The sequence below is a fragment of the Mercenaria mercenaria genome, chromosome 18 (assembly GCF_021730395.1).
Source record: "Mercenaria mercenaria strain notata chromosome 18, MADL_Memer_1, whole genome shotgun sequence".
NCBI classification, from domain to species: Eukaryota; Metazoa; Mollusca; class Bivalvia; order Venerida; family Veneridae; genus Mercenaria; species Mercenaria mercenaria.
This window is the reverse complement of record NC_069378.1, coordinates 58,447,998-58,472,402: the sequence shown is the minus strand read 5'-3', so window position 1 is coordinate 58,472,402 and position 24,405 is coordinate 58,447,998. Positions and strand designations below refer to the sequence as shown.

Below are 24,405 nucleotides of genomic sequence, written 5' to 3'. Positions count from 1 at the left end.
CTATTTTTAGCTCAAAACTGTCAATCTCTTTTTATTTTACTGGTTAATAAAGCAATGATTGCTCCGTTAAAATAAATCAATACATACGCTGTTGCAATGATGATGTGCTTTCTTCTCAACGTTGCTTTTATTATTGGGTACTTATAATTGTTTTTACTTTTGCATTAGATTTTGAAAACACACATCTCGTCATATAAAGTTTCGCTTTTTTCTGCATTAAATTTGTTTTTTTATCACATGTTTGACGTCACACGAGTATAATAAAGCCATTGCATCAAAATGAGTATACACAAGTGTAATAAAGCTTGACGTCGACGTCGTTTATAGTATAGGAGACGTTGGTCGAATTGACTTGTTTATATAGTAAAAAAGGTCAAATTTTTGATGTTTCGACTGGAAAAACTAACATGTGCAGAGCCTCGCAGTTTATTATTTTATTCAACTCTTTTAATAAATTAGATATGAAAAGACACTCCTGTAATATCCTCTCTCTCTCTCTCTCTATATATATATATATAATTATATATATATCAAAGAACCTTCATACTGTGAACAAAAGGCAAGAGTGTATATTTGTTGAACTTTCAATACATTCTGTAGAAAACAGTTCAAAATGTTAACGTTGTAAAGGACCCCCCCCCCCCCCCCCCCAAAAAAAAAAAGTATCAAAAAGTCCCAAACGCGCTATGTATGAAAACTGCTGTCATCGAGTATTGTACCTGTATCGTCAGGAAAACTTTTGTTTTTTTATTTTACAGAATGGAACTGAAAAAGAAATTCAATGACTATTAATGTTACGAACTTGACATCAAGCATCGTTTGAAATATATCTTGTCACAGAATTTAATGTTATTTTACTATTCACCGAAATAATTAGGATAATAAAACCTTGTCAAAACCCCTAAAGAGATAATATATCAAATATTCATACATATCTGTGGAATATAATGTGTCCGTGCCCAAGATGCATAAAAAACTTTTCGTTTAATGTTGACACAATCAACAGGTTATAAGAGTTTGCTTCTGAAAACAAATGAATTAAACTTAAAACCATTTTCAGTCAGGAGTGTGCACAGTAACAAAGTACAATAATTGTTGACCACAGAAATGCTCTACTAAAGTAACTTAATATATAAGCATATAAAACGGAAACCTAATGAACAAGATACAAAACTTTTTCAGAGAATAAGCAAAAGGAAAAAAACACAAACGACCCGACGAAATAGGTCTGAAGAAAAATTTCAAAGCAGTTTAATCCCAACTGCCTATCATGGAGTATTCAACCTATTCCGTCAGAGTAAAGGGTAGCGATCTGAACACTGAAAAGGCCTGTGTCTCAAACCAGTAGGCCATAACATCTTTTTACAAAGTGTTCATAATTCTACCAAAAACAACTGGAAAAAAGCATTGACCTTTTGAAGCTTGTATATAACATCCCCATAAAAGGTTGTAACGCATCTTTTCAAAGACAGTGTTTAAGAATACTGTCAACAATCCATCCAATGAATACAGACCAGCACGTCTATAAATACACTCATTTGTCTAACTGTAAAAGTAATGGAAACGATATATGCCTCTATATTGTCTTAAGGATCCATTGTCTTCTCTCTAGATATTTCACATTGATAATCATACCATGCCGTACTTTAAAGGCATCTCGAAATATTCCTGGTGGATGTGCATGTTTCGCATTGAATTTCGCAACAATAAATAAACTGACAGTGGCATTCCTCTTGTACTGTTAACTGCGTAGTATTAAACCCTCTGCCGCAACACATCAAAGTGCAATCACTAATTCCCATTGCCTCTGGATTGCATATCCTACCATGTGTGCCTAATGATCCATACTTTTTTCTTGGATCGCAAAAGGTTGGAGATCTTTCTGCATACACAAGCTCTTCTTTCGAAGGACGTTTCATGTCATCACCCCAAGTGACTGTGAGTTTACCGTCATCTGATAAAGCCACTTTTGATGCTTTGTCGAATTTCTCTTTAAGTCGTAAACCAACATCGCGAAACGAAGGCATCCTTTTCCAACAAGTCTTTATGCTACATGCGGTCGCCCAACCATGACAAATGCACTGTAACCTCATATGTTCTCTTATAGCCTGAAAATAGTTTTGAATATGAAGAACATACAGTGAAGAATATAAATTTAATACTCATTCAATGCTAACTTTATATACTTGTAATAGAAATTGATATGCCTAGACTTTAAGAGGCTCTGCGACTTTGTTATTGGGACTTTGTCTGTATTAAATAAGTACATGCTTGTTCAAATGAATGCGGAAAGCCTACTGAATAAGAAAACCAACCTCAGCTGGATTGTAAAATCTCAGTCACGAATTAAGGCAAATATACACAAAGAAATCTAAAGTTGATAGTTCACACACCACCAATCAACTGCTTTAATTTGTTTATGAAATAATATTCCCACGTTAAGTAAAGGTACATATATAATGCAACTGAATCGTACCAGCCGGCCAGCTTCATTATTATGTAGTCTTATTTTTGTGGACATATCTACTGGTGTCTTCCCCTGTGTGTCCATGAATTCCTTCGATTTCAGGTAGCCAAAATTTACGCCGTCGTTGCAACCGCGCCAAAGCCAACTTTGTTCTGATGACCATTCTTCTTTGTGTTCATCACACTTACACCGTTTCAAATTTCCCCATGCGCATGCCTTACCGACTGTAAAGACAGCACCCGCGGCAGTTATTGCATATACAAAGGCAGTTTCCCTTGTATCTGAAATGGAATAGACCGTCACATGAGCATTTTCATTAAACTCCACCCCAAGTCTAGATTACTGTGTACAAAGCACCGTCAGCAGTTAGGTCATAGATCGAAACTATTTGGAAAATGGAAATTTAAGATTAATTATCACATGCACTTTATATCAAGACAAGCAAACGCAGCATGATGCAGTGAGTCTATATACAAAGGCAATGTCCTTCATATTCAAAGTGGAATATACCAAACTTTGATTAAAATTGCATGTTCATTAAAAATCTATCTATTGTTCATTTTCTGAAAGTCAGTCTACTAATCATTCCATGAAATTATACTGCAAGCATACTCAACAACTGCTGCAGTGATGGCATATTCATAAGCCCTTCAATAACCAAACATTATTTTACAAATGTGACTTTTAAGGCTCGTTTATATCGATAACTGAAACTTTCACATTTCTTTGTATCTGTGTTCGAAAAGAATGACAACTCTTGTCTCTGATGTAGAATGATATAAGGTGCTTGAAGTAGTAATATCGATTAGGTAACTTCCCTTGCAGTATAAAAATTGAGTAGAAAAACAAAACGGTGTTAGACATAATATCTTTTTTACAACATGGGCAATTAGGATATATTTTGTGTGTGTGATTTTACCCTACTCTACTGATTCAGATGTTTCTGTCAGCTTATTTATCAAAACAAAACTTGCAGCAATTTGATAATATAGATGTGTATCACCCACTATTTTATAGGAGATAATATATTAACAGAATTTCAGGTTTATGAACAGGTGTTGAAATACATAACAGGTAAAATTAGTAAAGGTGTATTTGTATTTATCTTCAGTTCCTGTGTCTAGTATGTTTGTATTACGTTCACATTACACACACTGCTGTAGGTTTACGTGCAAGAAAGGCTTTGTTATCATAGAGTACTATTCCTGTGGAGTTTTTGTCGTCCTTGTTTTTCTTTGGTTCCTTAAGGGGACACTCATTTAACGGCTACATTTATAAGTATGGTGCAATTGTTAAAACAAATGTGATGTTATATACATATTGGATTGACCAAAAAATAATATTTATGTTGAGTAGTTTTCATATGAGTATGTAATTGATATGCATGTTAATCTTTGCTTGATGTACCTCGTCATATTTGAATCCGTATTTATATATGTTTCTTCATACACACATGCTGCACATGGCACTTACGTTAATAAAGGGCTGTTTTATTCTGTTCTTCTAAATACTAAAACCTGATTGAAAAAAATCCAAGTTGTTCATTTCGAGATCGATATTATAAAGTCGATCCTTTTCTAATAGATAGGGTTTTGTTTAATCTTTTGCTCACATATTCTATCCACTGTTGCCTGCCACTGAAGATATAAAACATGGAAGAGAAGACATTCGTAAAGTATCTAGTATGCTGGAAGACCGCGTCACACTCGGCTTTAAACTTCCTTGGACCAACAGGGATATAATTCAAACAGTATCAAGTTGACACATTTTTTAAACATCCAATCAGGTGTAATTTGTTTCAACACCCGTACAGGCGAATTTATATCAAGATGTTTTTCAAAGCAAAACCGGAAGTTTTTTGTCCTCCTATTGAAGTATTATAACTTTGTCCCAAAAACAAAGTAAGAAACTCTTATTAGAGAATCTAACCTTTACCTTGGCAGATACCTTTGGATGTAGCATTCGGTACAATAAAACAAATAACACAGGCCTAGTCTTGTGATATGAGAAATTGCCGACCTTCAAAAATAATAACACCCTTGGGTAGCGCCTTGGGTCTTAAACTTTTTTGAAAATATTCCATATCACCCTCACTGGCAAATGTTATCTATATAATATATGCCATGAACGCTAAATCAATCATTTTAATGGATTGATACGAACTAGTCGTATTACTGTTCAGTCTGATATTAACATCACACACATAACGACTCTCAAATAACATTTGAGCCGCGCCATGAGAAAATCAACATAGTGGCTTTGCGACCAGCATGGATCCAGACCAGCCTGCGCATCCGCGCAGTCTGGTCAGAATCCATACTGTTTGCTAACGGTTTCTCTAATTACAGTAGGCTTTAAAAGCGAACAGCATGGATCCTGACCAGACTGCGCGGATGCGCAGGCTGGTCTGGATCCATGCTGGTCGCGCAAACCCACTATGTTGGTTTCCTCATGGCGCGGCTCATTTACGTTTGTATTAATACATTATTTTAATAAAATGAGAAACGCATTGTCGTTCAGTCATTCATTAATTCAATATTTCCGCTATGTATTTTTTTTATATTATTTTGTATATCAGGGTAGCCAACCCACGTGACTTTTTATACCGTACATAAAAAGAATGTGTCCCGACTCTGGTATCATTTTGCCTATATTTTCCTTATTACTTGACGGATTTTCGTAAGATAAAGAGAGTCAAAGACATCACAATGAGTGCTTTCCTCAGCACAAAATGTCTGCCATTAGGTCTCACTTCTTTTATCAAACACTTTTCATAACTGCGACAGTGTGCACGTTATCTACACAGCTAGTTCACGAAAGTGTTTGAGAAAATACTGAAAACTGGTGACAGACGCTTTGTGCGGAGGAATGCTTTGACGCACTTAATTTCATACAAATCTCAAATAAAAATGGTCCTGAAACTCAACAACTCTTCGATCAAATTAAGAAACCTTGTCCCTTGAAAACAATCAAAATATTGTTTTAAAAAATACCTTCGTCTAATGGTATGCAATCAAAGACATAAAGTTATATAACAAATAAACGGGCCATTGTGTCACTGGATCGCTCGCAGCTGGTCTGACCAATTTTGACAGAAGGTCAATCAAAGAAATATTCTGTAAAACAATCTCAAAATCGGGTCAGCGGGTTCATGAAAATTTCGATATAGCTCTGTCTCTATAGACAACACAAAATAACTTGAAGGAATTGAGTAGAGGGTCACCCATAGCAGATTTTGGAAGTTTTCAAGAACGAAATAAATACGAAAAAGAATGATTTTGATGAATTGATAAAGGGTCACTTAAGGAACTTAGCTCAGATGTTTTTAATAGGACCAGAGTTTTCAGAGGAGATTTGTCCTTCTTCCCTTCTGGTCGCCATGGCAAGTTTAATTGCAAGAATTATACATGAATGATACTATTTGAACGAAATCTGAAAGAAGTCGACGCAAGAAATATTCCCGTGTAGTTTGATTGAAATTGGTTTAGCGATTTAGGAAGAAATGTTTAAGAAATAGTGGATCACGAACGGACGGATGGATAACGGATATCCAATGCTCCCTTTTGTTCAAGTGATGTACAAGGTAACAGGTAGTGGCACCAACAAGTCACAGAATGAAACAAACGCTTCAGCCAACGCTTCATGACCCTTTTAAATTGTTTATTTACGGAAAAATATTTTCACCGGTCGTTTTATTTTCTTCGTGTATAATTCTAAGAAAAATAAAGACATGTTCTTAATAGAGCATCAAAGGGCAAGAAACTAACAGGTAAGACCAAACACGCTTTATGAAAGCTTTCTTTAGTATTTATATTTGATAACGCCGACAAAATGATACATTCAGTGAAATTAAGACAAAAATACATTGCATGACCCTTCATTTTCATTAAATTTACATATCAATCAATGATATAAACTGTACAAAACAACATGCAACATTTGAAGTACAAAAAGCTTTTTTACATGAAAGTATACAAGAGAAACGAAACTCTTACTTTAAAATTAAATATTAAGATAATGGACACGTCATGACAATCGGTGATTTCCGGTAGATTACTTAATCTCAGTATGCGATTTCGGCATTTTCCGTAAATACGACAATACATGTGCTTCTGACCGCCGAAGAATGCCGACATAGAATACGGAGATTACGGAGACGTACGGAAATTGCCGAGTATCATTACGAGTCGGCAACTTTAAATCTAAAGCGGCACACCTCCAGCTTTGTGCAAAGAAATTGAAATGTAGAAAGTCATTTCAATAATTAGTAAATGCAATAATTACTTATAGAGGTAAAAGCAATTCATTTTGTTTGAAGCATCATTTATTTTATCCAAAAATGTACATTTGCTGATGTGATCGACAAAGCATTTTAAAAATCTTGCAACAGTGTTAGCCACACAATAGAAACTTTATTCACAAAAGACGGAATTTTATCTTTATGCTTTGTATTTTGATTTACCAGTTTAATTAACATCGGTTTATAATTTGCTTAATTTAGATTAATCTAATCTGCTTGAAAACTTTGCTATTGAACGTTCATTGGAGTCGTGTCCACTTTATAAGGAGGGGTAATCTAAGCTTCCGTTTAAAACACCGGAAGAGATGGCGTAAAGTCATTTATCCGGAAAACGTAATATAAAGCCTGGATTCGGCGTACGGAAATAAAAATCAATTTATGTATGAATCAACGTGAAGTGTCCGGTTCCCTTTAATCATGGTCAAATATCTCAAAAATAAGGACACGGACCTATACATTTTATTTCACAAATTATAGGCATGTATATATTTACAACTGTGAGAAATTTCATCAAAAACTACATTACAGAAAAAATTATATTCGCGAAAATGTTATGAAAGTTATTATTTTCCCATAGACTCCCATAATGAAAAATTGCATGAGGTCCAAATTTTCTATGTATATTCTGAAGTTTTAAAAAAAATTAGAGTTTAGTCAATTCTACACTGTTGAAAAAAAATTCGACCCAAACGTGCAGAATCACCTTAAATGAAAATAATTGTGATACAACTACTGCAGCATAGTACAGAATTGAATTCTACGTATGATATTCTTACCCTACTTATTATGGCGTGTTATGAAAGGTCCTGTATGGAAACAAGTCAATGAACGTCCCAAATCTTTGGTAGTGTTATAGTTAAGAAATAATTTATAGCAAAAAGAGTGTTTTAACATTATTTATGCACGACGGGCGGTTATACGTCGGGCGTAATAATTTCTCGAGGGCGCAGCCCCAGTGAAATTATTTGTACGACGTATTACCGCCCGTGTGTATAAATAGTGTTTAAACACTCTTTTGCTATAAATTATTTCAATTCTAAGCCTTTTATCTAAAACAGTAGATAAAATATAGTAGCGCTCTTTCTTGGTCGCAACAAAAACTTTGACGTCACCGCACGTTAACGTGACGTCATTCTAGCGTAAGCGTGTTTTAACAGAGACAAGCATATTAGAATAAGAATTACTGGATTTGTAAGTGACCCTCAACGGAAATATATGGGGTCAGTATGATAAATGAGGTACTGGGACGAAGCGTTAGCCGAGTCCCCATATTTTTCATACTGGCTCTACATATTTCCGTGTAGGGTCACTAACAAACCTTTTAATTAATTTGTTAAACCAATTACTATTAGCCTAGACCAACATGAAATTTAGTAACCGTCAAAAAATATACGAGGATTCATCACGTGACCACCTTTTATTCAATGAAATTGCCAGAATCTTGTGGGAGGTAAAACAAACACCTATATGCACTCTTAGATTTAACAATACGTTTCAATATCGACATTTGCTGTTGTATTTCAACCACTTTGAGAGTGACGAGAAGCATGCTGCTTTATCAATGATATATTTTGTGTTTGACTTTGAAGAGAACATATACGAAAGTATTTTTGTTTTGGATCCAAAGATCATTTATTTGGTCACTGTTGGTATACTTTCTGGTCCTTTGGGATCATGAATTTCATTCAATCTTCATTGGATAACAGAGTAGCTGTTTCACTTTAACAGACTGGTGCTAGAGGGTGTAAGGGAAATTGCACATTTCAATACCTGTTACTGAGTCAAACCGATCTACTATGATTTTGCCTGTTTGCGTCTATGCTTTGCAAAGGATCGTCTCATATATTCTATCGACTAACTAACTTTTCTCTTCCTTTTGTAGCAAAAAGGACTGAGAAAAAGAAACAAATGCAAAAGATATATTTACACACAATGTAAATCAATATATGTATATATGGTTTTCTGTTGAACAGAGAAATTGTTAAATCTCACATTGCATAATAATTGTGTTTGTCGTTTATATACACACTAATCACCACTATTTGAGATTTTTAATCTAAAAACAATTAAACATAAATTTCCATATCTGACCACCTAAGAGCCAATAATTTGTTTCCATTAGCTATAAAACCTGGCTGTTCCTTTTCTATTGTCTTTATAGTTCCAATGTTTGCCTGTTTAACTTTGGTAACTTCAATTTATAAATTGCTTCGCCTGCTTTATCAGTTTACATTGTGGACTGTTTAGCTTGTTTATCAGTCATTTCACACTTGGAATAGTTTTGCCTGTTTATCAGTAATTTCACATTGTAAAATATTTTACCTGTTTTTTTTCAGTAACTTCACACAAGTGAACACGAATAAAAACCCATTGTAAACTTACTTTACACTTAAATATTTACACTTTTTCACTTTGTCTTTTTAAAGGCACCTCGAAACAGTTTTTATAGAGGTACATGTTTTACATATCACTTGACAACACCAAATAAACTGACATTTGCAATTTTCATTCACTGTTATTTGTGTACTTTTGAACCCTCGGTTGCAACACATTAAACTACAACCGTCTATTCCCATAGAGTCTGGGTTGCATATCCTACCCTGGGTACCTAATGACCCATATTTCTTTCTTGGTTTGCAGAAATTAGGAGACTGTTCTGTATACAAAATGTCCTCATTTGAAGGTGGTTTAATGGTATCGTCCTCAGTAACAAGACTTCTACCATCATTAGATATAGTCACTTTAGATGCACCATCAAATTTGTCTTTTAGTCTTAACCCAACATCCCTAAATGAAGGCATCCTTCTCCAACAAGTTTTTAAGGCACATGTTCCCGATAAACCATGACACTTGCAGTCTTTTGTCATATGTTCTCTTACAGCCTGAAAACAAATAATGGATTTATTCATTGAAAAGTATTATCAATTTTTGATAAGTTATCTTATCAGACATTTCTTAGCGTGGCATTAAACTGCGCATTATATTCTATATTACGGTTAGTGAAACATTTAAACAGTAAAGAATCATTAAAATTTGAACACAAAATTTAAGTACGTATTTGCAACCTGCTAAAATGTAAAAGGTCATTCTTGAATTTAAATAACCTTAAATGCACTTAGAAAGCATATATGGGCGGCATCGTATTTTTTTCTATTTTACTTTTGTCTTGCTGTTATAGATAAAAACAAGTTACTCAATGGTTCATTGTAATAAAGTCAAAATTTAGCAAAACAGAGTCATACCAATCGACCGGCTTCATTATTATGCAGCCTTATTTTCGTGGTCAAATCTCCACGCTTCCTCTTCCGCCGCGCGTCCATGAATTCCTTTGATTTGAGGTAGCCAAAATTTACATCGTCATGGCAACCTCCCCATTCCCATTCGCCGTCGGAGGCAATGTCTCTAAGATTAGTATCACATGTACACTGTATCAAACTCCCTCTACTGCAAGCCTTAGTGACTGTAAACACAACGCCTGCGGCAGTTATGGCATATACAAAGGCAGTTTCCCTTGTATCTGAAATGGAATAGACCGTCACATGTACATTTTATCAAATCCATCTACTGCAAGCCATTGTTACTGTTACAGCATCTGCAGTGATGGCAAATACAACGGCACATCCCATTTTATCTGAAAGGTGAAAGACAATTTAAAGGGTCAAAGTCATGCACAGGACCACCAAAAAACTGAACAGTTCTTTTAACTTAAAGATATGTCTACCATATTCCACTCCAAGTTATGCCATTCTATTGAAAAATTCATACTAAATAAAAAAAATAAGGTTATACGCCATGCGAAAGTTTAGAAGCATGACAGCAATAAAAACAAAGATATAACTAGTCAACAAATTGTGAGTATCACTTCAACGTTTAAACCAACATAAACACAAAAATTAATAAAACCACAAATCTTACCGATTACAGTGTAATTATGTTAATAACAAAAGGCCAGTAAAGGTATTTACATGGACTATTTGTTTTGTATTACAAATAAACAACATTTTTTTCGTATAAACAACAGTGGCGCAATAATATTGAAGACGATTCTTTCAGTGAGATATGCGCCAGCTGACGTCATTCCCTAGCAACATGAACAAAATGGCGTCGTTCGAAAAAAAATCATTCAAATAAACGGCAATCAAAGCTTTATGTGGTACATCAAAAACACTTAAAACTCATCTTATTAAAAACAGTAAAATTGCAAGGACACGACTTTTATTTAACGATTAAAATTAGGGCCTATATTCTTATCGCACGTCGAATTACAATTTACGGTTGGCATATCTAGCTGTTCTATCTAAATGTTTTAAAGAACTATGGTCTTATTTTGAATGTCTGAAAATGTAGTAGAAATATTTGTTGTTTTAGTGCAGTTAGCAATAGGACTTCTTTCTTATCACCCAAGAATCGCTAGTGAAACAAGAGTGCAAAAAAGTCACAACACCGAATTAATGTAAAATTTATTTACATATGAATACAAATTTTACCCAGCCATCGCCTATTTTATTATCAGATGAAAGAAGTTTACATCATTTAGCGGAAGACAAATCTCACAGCTACATTAAATTCATTTTTGTTAATTTATATTTCTTTTTTTTTCTTCCTCTTATTTTATTTTGGTACTCCTGGGACTAAAACCTGCACTTCTTTTCACTTTTCTAAAAATAGAGATACATGTTAGTTCTTCAAGAACTGGAGAGAAAATACTCAAGTTGAAACAATCAGCAGTTAGAGGCGCACACACTTCAGTTAAATGGCTCGTAATCTTGAATTCAATTTACCGAGAAACATTTTTGTAAGTTTATATCGTTTAAACACTCTCTTCACAGCAGAATTTTCTCCTGCTCATTCTAATATACACAGCGGCATCTCTTTGAAGTAAAAACAGTTATTCAAATTTAAGCACCGAACTTCTTTGAAGTGTCTATTAGTTCTAGTATTTGTGTAATAAACAACAAGATTTCTTAGATGAAACCCAGAAAAACAGGTTTAGCAAGCCTTTGATGTCTGTAAAATTACTCTATATCTTATCTTTTTTAGATTGGCCAAAGCCTGTGATGTTTTAATACTTAAGTTCTTAAATACTTCCTTTGCATTTTTTTTTCACAAAGTCATAAATTTGGTTGTTGCACGCGCAAAGCTCAAAGTATTTGTTTAGGATTCAGACAAATTCTCTGTGTTACAAATGTGGTGTGCATTGTTTGATTTTAAAAAGTTTTGTCATATAAGTTGGATATCAAAATTTGTAATATTCTAAAAACCGACTATATACTGGACTAGATCTTTAAGGTAAGCGGTTTGAATTAAAGACAGGTATTTACTTCTATAATAGTATGTTTCATTTCATAGATTCATGTCCTCTTTTGCTTGGTAATTGGTATCCTCATAGGATCTAAGACATTTCATTTCATTAAAACAAAGTTTATTTTCAAAGAAAAAATTCCGTTTTGTACTTCTTACTTTAAAGTAATCGTTTTAAAGTAATCCTGTAAAAACTCAAAACGTAGCCTCACCAAGTAAAACACTATTCGTTTGACTTTGTCTTTAAAAGTGTTAAATATAACTAAATTTAACAAAATATATATTTGCTACTTTCTATGACGTTCAGTTTACCACCTCTGTCGTCAGATCATAAAATAAGCCAATTACATCAATCAATACCTCCTCTTATCTTCTTTGTCAGTAAATCAGGTCATCTTCATTCTTTTTATCCAAGCAAATTTCAGCTACACGCATTCATTACATACATTAAAGTAAAAATCAATTTCAGATATAGATTTCAGTACGACGTCACATTTTCCTACCCATTTAGTCAAGCTATTCAATAACGTCCATTTCAGACTATTCTATATGTTTGTACCTTCCCCTTTAAAAAATCGAAACGTTCAGCTACGTTTTACACCGGCTAAAACTTTCTTTCAACACATTTCCCATTAGCGGCAACGGTTGCACATATACGAATGGTCCTTTTATAGTCACTGGTTCATTGAACAGTATCTTTACACACACACAGAGAACACATTCAAAAAATTGTTTGTCTAACTTCCAGTGAATGTATCTTTTTACGACGTTTGGTGTAGAGAGTTTGTCATTCTTTAAATATTTTCCTCGGTTATGCTACAAAAAGGTGTTATGCACTCTATAACTAGCGCATCATTTCACTTTAATACGAGTAATGGTTCTTTTGTTGATCAAATACAACGCACAAAGATATGCACAATTTTAAATATCTTCTACTATCGCATTTATAATGTGTTCGTAAGACTTTGTTTTTACGTATTTGTTATATATATATGATAATATATACTGTGTTTAAGGTTTTGTTTGTGTACATGTACGTATGAAAATCAGATAAGTGTATAAATGTATATTCCAAACTTCAAGTCTGTGACAAATTAAGCAGCACAATATATTAACTATTAACAAAGGTGCAACAAACTGAAAACAATTTTATATCAAAAGTCTAAATATTAGACTAAGAACGGACCCTGACCATTAATACGTGTAAATACTAACTTCGTGCTCTCATTTTTAATTTAACCTTTAGCCTGCTGGCGGCAAGTGATTTTGCCTTTGCGACCAGTGCAGACCAAGATCTGATCTGTTCGCTATTCAGTCAGTAAATTTTCAGTGAACACCCCTTCGAATAATAAATAGTACTGCCAAAATTAAATGATGGATCAGTCCATTATAGAAATTTAGCAGGGTAAAGATTAAAGGACAAATAGTAGGATTGATAACTGATATCTCTATATTTTACTGGTACTAATAATATCTAAATTTATGAATACTATCATTTTTGATTTAGAATTGTAAAATCTAATAAGACACATATAAACATAGAAAGCAATCAAACAAAATAATGGCAGCCACGGCGTGACTGAGTCTGTTCACAAAAACGTAATGAAATATGAAACACCCCTAACGTACCCCACCCAATACCGGATAAACCGAACTGAAACATAAAGATACATGGAACAGATTCAATGATTCCAAAGCACAGGGTAATATAATTAGCCTACAGATTGTCGTTTTAACCCTTAGCCTGCTAACTTTCAAAAATGGATTAATCCATCATTCAATTTGGGCAATACCGTTTATTATTCGAAGGTGGGGAGGGTGGGGTGAAGAGTGTTCACTGAAAATTAACAGACTGAATAGCGAACAGTGCAGACCATGGTTAGCCTGATCTTGGGCTACACTGGTCGCAAAGGCAGAACCACTTGCCGACAGCATGCTAATGGTTAAAACTAAACCTTTTCTTTCGCTGTAAGTAGTAATGAGTTACTCAGCGAGTTTTATCCCGATCTGTAGTGTCATCTGTCAGAACTGGTACCGAACGCATTGTGACTTCATGTTAATTATAACGAATTAAGCTGTATTTTATGCAAATCTCAAGAATAACTTAAAATACAGTTTACTTTTATATTTCATTACTCTTAGACGTTGCTATCTTGTTTTCAAAGTAATGGACCCACAATGGTAATCGGTGATTTCCGTCATATTACGTATTCGTGAATGGCGTTTCGGCATTTTTCGGACGTCCATATGTAGTTTATATGAGCACCTGGCTTTCCGTTCATACCGGATAATTCCGTAATTGTACGAAACGTTCCGATTGTCATTACGAGTCAATTATCTTAAGTTTGATATTGTTAGGTGCATCTCCAGGCGCATCTCTTTAAAATGTTTTGCATATATTTTAGAGAAATAAAATTTTAAAGTCGAAGTCAAAGACAATGAGTTATCTATCCATGGTGATTAATGGAACCATAATCAGATAGGTCGATAAGTTAATTTTATTTATCTTTTTTAAACCTAGTCGAAATCACGGCACGCGCGGGAGGTTAAAACCTTGGAACTGTGGCCAGACCTATTGATGTTTTTTCCACCAAAATGTATGCCAAATCTCTATGAAATCTGGCATGCAAACATATCTCTTAATAAAAACACAGCATTAAACATCGCTAATTAAGCGTTGCAGATTTATTTTGCGCCGACGAAGATAGCGTACTCTGCCGAAATAGATTAGCTGTTACGATTTATATTTTTGAATTAAATAATGTTATGATACATATATTTGCATTTTAAGCATCCAGGTGGGCATGTTTTTATTTGAGTGAAACTTCTAGCACTTCCACTTAGTAACATATGGTACACTTATATTTTGACAAGATGCATATTTCGCTTAGACCACTAATAAAACAGCAAAAAGTGATAATAAATTAGACGTAGTAATAGAGTTTAAAGCCATGGTTCACTTAAGCTTAATATTGGCCTAAATATTTGAAATATTTTCAGATTGGTGATTGCTGAAAAAAAATGCTTTGCTACCAGACTATTCACCATCTGTAGTGAATTAAGGTTTTTAGGTACGTAATTATTATTATGTTCAAAACATGCCACTAAATATTGATATTTACAGATTGTTGAGAAAATAGGCAGCTATTGCCATATTAAAGTCATATGGGAATGGTATTAGTGCTGACCATAAATAAGTTTGCTTCTTTCAAAGAATCTAAGGTCATTTTTTGAGCTGTAGTCAACAGCTGTGCCCATATTGCCATATCCAGATTTAGATAAAAAATCAGATAAAAACGGAAGGTCTCCCATATACGTAATGTTAAAAGTTATTTCATTTGTGTAAGATATTTTCTTAGACAATGGATACATTGCAAAGTACTGTATTCAATCTCGTAAAACAGTAGGTCTTAATGAAAGAAAACTTGTAATTCATTGCCTTTACAACTTTCAATTTTATGTTATATTTGAAGCAAACGTGAACCTCCTTACATTCTCATTGGTACAAAGTCATACAACATGCATTTACTTGACAACCAAAACCACAGTTAAGGCAGTTACTTCGAACACTTTTGAATTACATTTATTTATAGGTCTGTTATAGGGGAACTCAATTAACTGTCATTAAAATGATCAAATCAAGATCAATTCTTATACTTGGTTTTAAATGAAACATTTAAACACTCAAGCTATTTTTAAGCATTTTTAAATTTAAAATTGGCAGTTCTCTAAAGGTAAAATAGCATTTATGATTCTTTCGAAACATATATTTGTTTTCAGCAAAAATGCAAAAAAGGACATGTAATTTTACCCCTTGGACCACTTAACAACTATTATCATACACAACTTGATATATTCTCACTTTAACAAAGAATGTATGTGAACTAAATTTCAGGGTGTTTGTTCTAACAATATTTCGACGCAAAATATTAAACAACCTACATTTTATACAGCCGGATTACGGCGCAAGATAACAAAATAGATCTACAAGCTAACCTAGCAGCTATGTTAAAAAACGAAAACTCCTCCTGTGAAATTTAATTAGAAGGTGTCTGCCAGAAAGGTGTGCTCAGAAATTTGCATTTGCACGAGGGGTTCTTTTTATTAACAGCGGCTTCATCCGACACAGAAATAAAATATAGGTATAACGTCATGTTTGATAGAGTTTCAAGTGTTTTACTGCTTGTAAATCGTTCACTCCCCGTGGTGCGGCTCAAAGTTCTACTTGGGGGAAAAAAGCAAAACCTGGCAGTCTGTTAACAACAGCATGACATTGATCCGTAACGATAACATTATTCAAATATGATTCAAACATGAATCAAAATAATGTCAAATTCTAAGGTAGAAGGTTTGTACGGACAATTATTATTTTCCATGCTTTATCGCCACCGGTCGGTTACCGTACCAGCAAGAAAATTCCGAAATCGAATACGGAAAGAATATACTATCTCGGACGTCATTACGGGTTCATTTCTTTAAAATCTGACATTAAATTCTGGTAGTATTTGATCAATGTCAAGCTTTCTTATACCGGTCCACTACCTTAAAGACGATGCTTTCATCTTTGCCAATAGCATGAATCCTTGTTCAACAATGTAACGCCAAATGTAAAAATAGCATCAAATTAACATTTCCAGTAAATTGTTTGATCTTAGAAAAAAGAAATGATGTGAACATGTAAGCATGACACTTGTGAAGCAACCAGAACCCCCGCCCACAACCCCCTGCATATTATGTTATGTTATATAGGTTAACAAATCTTCAGCATTTAAAATTAATTAAACTCCCATTAGCAGTAGGATGAATATTAAGGTAAACAAATATTCGGAATTTGAAATTAATAGAATTCCTATAAGCAGTAGGTTGAATATTAAGTTTAACATTTCTTTTTTTCATTTAAAATCAAACGCCCGTTAGAAGCAGTATGGATATAAAGGTAAACAAAGCATCAGCATTTGAAACCAATTCAACTCCCATTAGCAGTAAAATAATTAATAAATTAACAAAATCTTTGGGATTCAAATTAATAAAATTCCCATAAGTAGTAGGAAGACTATTAAGGTTAACAAATCTTCGGCATTTGAAAGTGAAACTAATTAAATTCCCATTAGCAGTAGGTTGAATATTAAACTGAACAAATCTCCAGGGTTTTAAAGTAATAAAATTCCCATAAGCAGTAGGAAGAATATCAAGGTTAACACATGTTCTACGTTAAAAATTAATCAATTCCAATTAGTAGTGGGATGAATATTAAGGGTTAAGAATCTTCGGCATTTAAAATTAATCAAATCCCAGGTAAGTAGGATGCATAGTAAGGTCAAATTTTAGGCATTTAAAATTGAAACATTTCATATTAGCAATAGGTTGAATATTAAGGTTAACATTTTTTCCTCATTTAAAATCAAACTCCCGTTAGAAACAGAATGAGTACAAGGTTAACAAAGCTTCGGTATTTGAAACTAATTTAACTCCCTATAGCAGTAGAATGAATATCAAACTTAACAAATTTTGGGGGTTTTGATATTAATGAAAAACAGAGGTTAACAAGGTTTTGTTTTGGGGAGGCTGCGTTTTTGGTACGTGGTATTCCCTGTTTGATATTTGTCTTTGTTTTTTCTCTCAGAATTTGAAATTTAGCAGTATTTAGAATATTAAGGTTAACAAATCTTCGGCTTTTGAAATTAATTAAATTCCCATTAGCAGTAGAATGAATATTAAACAAATCTTTGGGATTTCAAATTATTAAAATTCCCATAAGCAATAGGAATAATTTCAAGCATAACAAATATTTATAATTCAAAATAAATCAAATTCCCAGTTGCAGCGGGATGAATATTTAGGTTAAAGAAACTTCGGCATTTAAAATTTATAAAATTTCCAACTACAGTAGGATGAATATTGAAGTAAACAAATTTCTGACATTTAAAATTAATCAATTTCTAATTAGCAAATTTTCATCATTTGAAATTGACTCCGATAGCATTAGGAATATTATCAAGGTTTTCCATATTCATGTCTTTTATATACATAGGGTTATCAGTTATTGTGAATAAAAAGTAGGCCTTAAAGAATTTCAACATACCTTTTTATTTGTTTAATATAATTATGGAATAGCCATGTAATGACATGGTCTTACACAAGGTGTTTATAATAATAATCAAAATAATAACAATAAAAGTGAAGCATCAATTTTTGATTTTGTGATGTACATCTGGAGGCTTTCCCCTTATGCATTCCTTTAAGCATATATATTTATCCCAAATAGTGGTTTTCTAGCCGTAGCGGACTTCTTCCTCATTTACTTGAACAGTATACTTTGTCCCTGCTTTCCCCCAATAACGACACACATGCTTTAAACTCATCACATCTATATTTACCTCTTCTTAGAATTCTGGAGAAAGATTTTCTAGCTGTTGTGCAATTCCACCTTCTATACTGAAACTGGTACTGGCACTCAGCAATCGCCAGTTTAGCACCATTTACAACTTCATCCACTATTTCCTTCTCCCGCCGGCAAATTTGCCTGAAAGACGGGAAAAGAAGATCTATGAATATGTACGCAATTCGTAATTTGGCATATGTAACGACATTGTCGTGGTCAGCATTACCTAGAAATTAAATCTTTTTATTTCATGTAATATTTATTTTTATAAGTTATTCGTTTTAATTTTTCAGACGTTTTCTGACATGAATCATCATAATTCAGTTAAATATGTAGTATTTATTTCTATAACATAATAATTGTTTTAAGTCAAAAACAATAACTCTAATACATATTGACAACAGAGAGTTTCCTGGTTAATAAAATCAGTCTGCGTGACTGATTGTCCTAAGAAACATATTTAGCAATAACTTTAATGAGTATGTCTACACTACTCGCTGACCTAAAGTAACAAAAACCAAAAGCGCATGGCAATAAGATAAATAAGCTGCGTTTACTTTGCGCTGTAGAGAAGCTAGATGTGAAATAATGACACAACCAGATGAGAGTACACATCATGACCATATGTATTATGATTGGCATGTAGCATAAATAAGATTCTTTATTTTTATTAAGCTATGCAATATTAGACAAATTATTAAATGAGTTATGGGCATCATATAAGACAAATTGAGTCGATAACAAACTCATCTCAGCGTATATGAGGATATTCAGGATCAATCTTAAAATAAATCAAGGGCAATATTTATAATTTGATCGGTTAATATGAGGGGTCTAACACATAACAGCATTAATAAAATGATTTCGTACAGGACTTATTATTAGTTCTCTGATATTCGTATGGCCCGAGGCAGAATCACCACAAAACACAAGGCAAATATGATACTATTCAATTAATAAAATTGTAGTAGACAACACCTCAGTTCATTACATTTTACTAGACATCGGATAGTTACATCAAATTTTATTCTACCTTGAATTTATACATTCAGTATGACACGGGTATTATCAAACACAATTCAAGAATTTAACAACCAATTTACAGCAACATATCATTATGTTCTTCCATCTCTAATCTAGTTATATTTGGATAATATACGTTCAATGACCTAATAGTAAGAATATTTCCACGGGGAACCACATGGAAACTGTATAATATGTGTCAGAAATTCTTTAAAAATGATCTAATTAAGATTACTTTGTTACACCTTTACTTCAAATATGATAAATCTACAATAAAGAAGTTTAGGACTCAAAATATTTGGTTCTTCGTTTACAATAAAAGTGTTTACCTTTGTTTTCCAGAAAGTTTCCTATTTTTTCGACATATCTTATTCGGCTCCATAACTAGTGGGCTTCCAACTGCCCTGAAAATGTGCACAAGATAAACATGATTATAACCAGTAAAACAAAATTACAGCCTGATTAAAAGTAATAAAAGAAAAATAATACTCGTTTTAAGTAACCATTTACTAACAGGAACTGTGACATAGAATTATGTGGATCTGTATCCTCAAACTGCTGAACTTCTTTAACAGGCGCTATTCCATTAACAGAAGAAAACAGGCTATTCAATTCTTGTATAATTATGCACCTTTTCTTCTTAAAATGTAGATGATTAGAGCTAAATGGGAAATTAATTGATACAGTAAAAGCGAAAAAGTAGACATTTATAAATACAATTGTAAAAAGTTGATTTAGCCGGTAGCCAAACTAATGTGATGTATATTGATCGCTCCAACACGACTTGGCACATTTTTAGAAATCATGGATTATATTGCTACAATTATATTTTGCCATGTGTTTGACTTTTCCCGAAAAAGATTATTTCAAACGACCATGTGTAAGGACGTAACTGGTAGACATTTTACATAATCATATTGTATATTGCATATTTTTTCTTTCTACATACCCACAAATCAAACTTACGTGAGTGAGAATTTTTTTTTCAATGAGATTGAACAAGATAAATCTTTATCTTCAAGTTAATTGAATTTATAAATAATGAGTTAGAGCCAGTGTTTACTGTAGCCAGGTAAATTGAGATTTTATTTCTGTTAATTTGACATAAGAGATGATTTAAATACTAATTAAAGTAGAAATGAAAACGATGATTGAAATAGACGTAACAGATAGCCATGATATGAATGAAAGCAACAGACTAGCTAACCCCTTTGCAGTTCTACCAGGTCTACATTTGTTGGTAATTCGATAGCATTGATGTGCGCATATCTCATCTGATAATATGCTTTCATTTACCGTGAATGAAAATGGTCTATTATAGTGTACGCTGTATTAAGAAGTCTGGTTCTTGATGATGTGTGATATGCAAAAAAGATTATGTCTTTCTCTTAAACATTTACCGCACGATTCATATCTGGTGTTGTTGTGTAAAGATTTGTTACTCTCATTTTTCACTCAAATATTTTATCATTGGTATTGATTAATCTAGAAAATCATCATCATATACAATCTACACGTTACTTGTTAAATATATAAACTAACTTCAACCACACTTAAATGTCATATCTTCTTACTTGCATTTTATCATAACAACTTTGAGTTATTTAGTTGCATTGAATAGTCATGCTGTGTTTATCCACAACTCTTTATTAGTATACATTGTTGTATTTTTAAACCTAACACTCAGAACTGTCTGTACATACGCTGCGTAGTTATTGTTCACATTTTCAGAACTAAAATCCATACATGCGTGTATTACATCTTTAATACTGTGTTTTATCTTACAAATTCATAGTTACAGAACAACTGACTAATATGATAATTATACTTTTAATCAAAATTTAAAAAAGAAGACACTGACTCAAAATTTCTTTAAGAATGCGTTATGTATAACAACCGTCCTTTTCATAATAGTTTCTCAATTTTGATTAATATATATTCGGTAGTTTCTACATGAGGAATAATTTTACATCACATGTATAAATTCAAAGTACAAATATTTTGATTGTTTATTCATTTTACCACAATGATATATAACATCATACATATAGGATCATACAATGAATGCATTTCGAGTTATTGGGCGTCATTTTGGTGTGCGAAAACGCTTCCTTATTGTTAGCTGCGATAAGACAAGTCACGTGATGGTTTATATACACCTGAATAATCCAAACACAGTGAATATGAGTTTTCTGATTTGCTAATATTTGTTATCAGCCAGCCTACCTGAATAGTAATGAGTGTCTGCAATATTTTTGTTTTGTCTGGTTCATATACAGTTAACATTCTTCCTCTGTAGATTCTATTTAGATTGCTAAGCGTATCAGACGATCCATTTATAACATTTCATTTCATCTGGGGACTTCAGTTATATGAATTAAACAAATATAATACGTCACTTGGCTCAGGAAGCAGTTAATCATTGCTAATCAATTTTCATGTCGATAGTCATAGTGGGCGAGAACTCGCAGTGGGAGATCGTCGCGTCGCTTCTGAAAGGAATAACACGATTTTTGCAATTAAGGTTTCGGTTCTTACAATTTCCAAACGAAAATTTAACGAAAATTTACACTTGCAATTTCTCACAAATGCTAGCTGGCTCATGGGCGTTCTCTCGTCTCTAAATGTAACAAAATATATGAGAAACGTATTATTTTGGCAGAGGTATCTTTTCGGTTCTTTCTTTCAAAATTTATTTCCTTATCCAATAAATATTTATTTGTAACGCAGAAACATAGACAATTAGACATGCACTGCCTAAAGATTAATTTCCTTATGTACATGGACATTGCGTTGCTATCATTTCTGGTCCTTTGGAATATGGAGCCTATTCTATATTATTAACTTTTTGAATGGTTTGCCGACCAATAGTTAATATTATTACTCAAAGTCATAAGGAGCAATTCATTTAGTATATTTATGAATTTGTATTCATTTTTCTCTAAGTTTAGACTCTGGTTGTGTTAACTGGTTCTGTGCCTCAACTAAATCAACCCTTACCATTTACTTGTTTCAGCCCAGTCCCAATCCTAACCATGCTGGACACGACTGATTTTGCCTTTGCGACCCGTGCAATTCAGTCAGTACCTTTTGGTAATCACCCCTTTTGACAGTAAATGGTACTGTCCAAATTGAAACAGGGAGAAGTTCATTATAGAAATTCAGCAGGGTAAGGGCTAAACTGAAGACCAGTCAACAGCACAAACTATTGACTGACAATTTATTTTTATATATAGTCACGTGCATAGATCCACAAAGGAGTGTTTCCAAATCCACTATCCCTCTCGAACAGACACAATCAAATGGGCATTTTTCAAATTTACTTAGTAGCATTCAATAATCTCAAAGGGTGTCTTTATAGATTTGATTTTGGTACAAATTAGTTAGAAACGTATCAATACGGACAAATTGGTAAACTGGGAGCGGTGTTTCTGTTCAGAATTGGGAAGATCTTGTGAACAATAGGTCTACCAAGTGCATGAATTATAACCATTTCGAAACTTCTATGTGTCTGCGAGACTCACTTTTACGAGCGTTGCACTGATTCATAGACAGTGTGTATTTGGTTCTTATCATTATAACACGTATCAATAAACATTTGTTTCCATTGACTCGCCTATTTGACAAAACCACACATTTATTTACATTTTCCTGTAAATTTGTGGTTGAAAGTTTGGGGCACCATTAAATGGCTGAAATTCTCAAATGTATTTTGATACTGACCGGCTCATTGCGGTGTGTATTCTCGATTGTTTTTGTTTTGCCATTGCCATTTTTTTTACTTCGTACATGTGCTTTGTATACAAGTCTGTCATGTACCAATCCATATATATACTAATGCAGTGTTTTATTGTAGAGAGGTGTGTTAAAACGTGATTATCTCTGTTGCATCAGAGGTTTGTTATTGTTTTTTGTTAACTTTTTCTCGGTTCTTTATGTACATGTTTCATCAGCAGTACTTGTGTGTGGTTGTCATCTTATCAACAAAATTCATCTCAGACGCCAGTTTTTCGTTTTTTTTTTCGGTTTTTTTTATTTGGATAATTTGTGCAATTTTTAAACACCAAGGGGTTTAATGCACAGGGCAAATGGCAATTACATAATTTCAGGAGCAATTTGCAGTTTTACGTAAGTGCTAAAACTGACGTAATTTTTAATAGGTTAAAGATTTCAAAATAGATCTAATCCTAATTGAACAGATTAATATCCTCTTTGCAAAAAAAAAAAAAAATGAGTTATCATACACTACAGAAGTCGAGTGTGCTGTCTTATCGGAAGTTGTATTGTGCTGCATTGCAATTTTAGGTCATACTTTTATTACTATTTTTTTTTTTTTTTTTTTTTTTTTTAAAGTGATTAGCAACAACATCTTGGTTTTATCGTTATCGTAATTATATGTACATGTAAATGTTAGACATAGTGTTATATAACAAAGTCTCTTATAATTCTAATGTTTTGAATGACTGTGTACTGTTGTTTTTAATGTTCTGATTATTTTATGTGCATGTACTGTTTGTACACAGATGAGACTATAATAAAGAATATATATACACTCTTAAATCATTTCATTTTGTTTGCTTTGGCCGAAACGGCAATTTCGTGAGCGTTTGATGGCGGTCTAAAATCGTGGATTTAAAAGTTTAAACAGCGATTTTCTTTATTTTTTGGAATTTTAAGTATCAAAACTTATTTGTTTCTGTAAGACATGAATTGCTGTAAGCATCGACTTGTTTCCTAACTGGAAAATATTTGTTTCCGATGTTGTAACCATTTAAATTCAAGTCAGTCAACATTTCTTTTCTTACTGACAGAGAATGATCGGGAATAAGACTATGTACACATTTAAACACATGGTTGACTAGAAGACTAAGATTGGACTGCATCTTTAAGTGTAATGTAGGATAGTATGAAATGATCGGCTCATAGAGGAAA

The 24,405-nt window shown here is 33.2% G+C and overlaps 1 protein-coding gene and 1 long non-coding RNA gene across 3 annotated transcripts in view; one reads left to right on the top strand and one right to left on the bottom strand.

Annotated features, from left to right (window-relative positions):
• Positions 1-657: 657 nt before the first annotated feature.
• Positions 658-24,405, bottom strand: part of LOC123537827 (protein Wnt-6-like) — a 61,873-nt gene continuing 38,125 nt past the window's right edge. Inside the window, exons 4-7 of one of the 2 annotated variants that reach the window (XM_053530254.1) lie at positions 19,803-19,877; positions 18,446-18,591; positions 2,477-2,748; positions 658-2,108 (exon numbers count right to left, since the gene is read on the bottom strand). In XM_053530254.1, coding sequence (XP_053386229.1) covers positions 1,647-2,108; positions 2,477-2,748; positions 18,446-18,591; positions 19,803-19,877 — 955 coding nt within the window. In that variant the 3' untranslated portion in view covers positions 658-1,646. Of the gene's footprint in view, positions 2,109-2,476; positions 2,749-6,328; positions 9,650-10,009; positions 10,285-18,445; positions 18,592-19,802; positions 19,878-24,405 lie in introns of those variants that run through there. The other variant, XM_045321671.2, reaches the window with a different exon arrangement.
• The window catches only part of LOC123537828 (uncharacterized), a 43,948-nt gene continuing 31,361 nt past the window's right edge, over positions 11,819-24,405 (top strand). The window contains exons 1-2 of the long non-coding RNA XR_006683644.2: positions 11,819-12,056; positions 15,069-15,139. This is a non-coding gene — a long non-coding RNA (uncharacterized LOC123537828). The remainder of the gene's footprint in view (positions 12,057-15,068; positions 15,140-24,405) is intronic.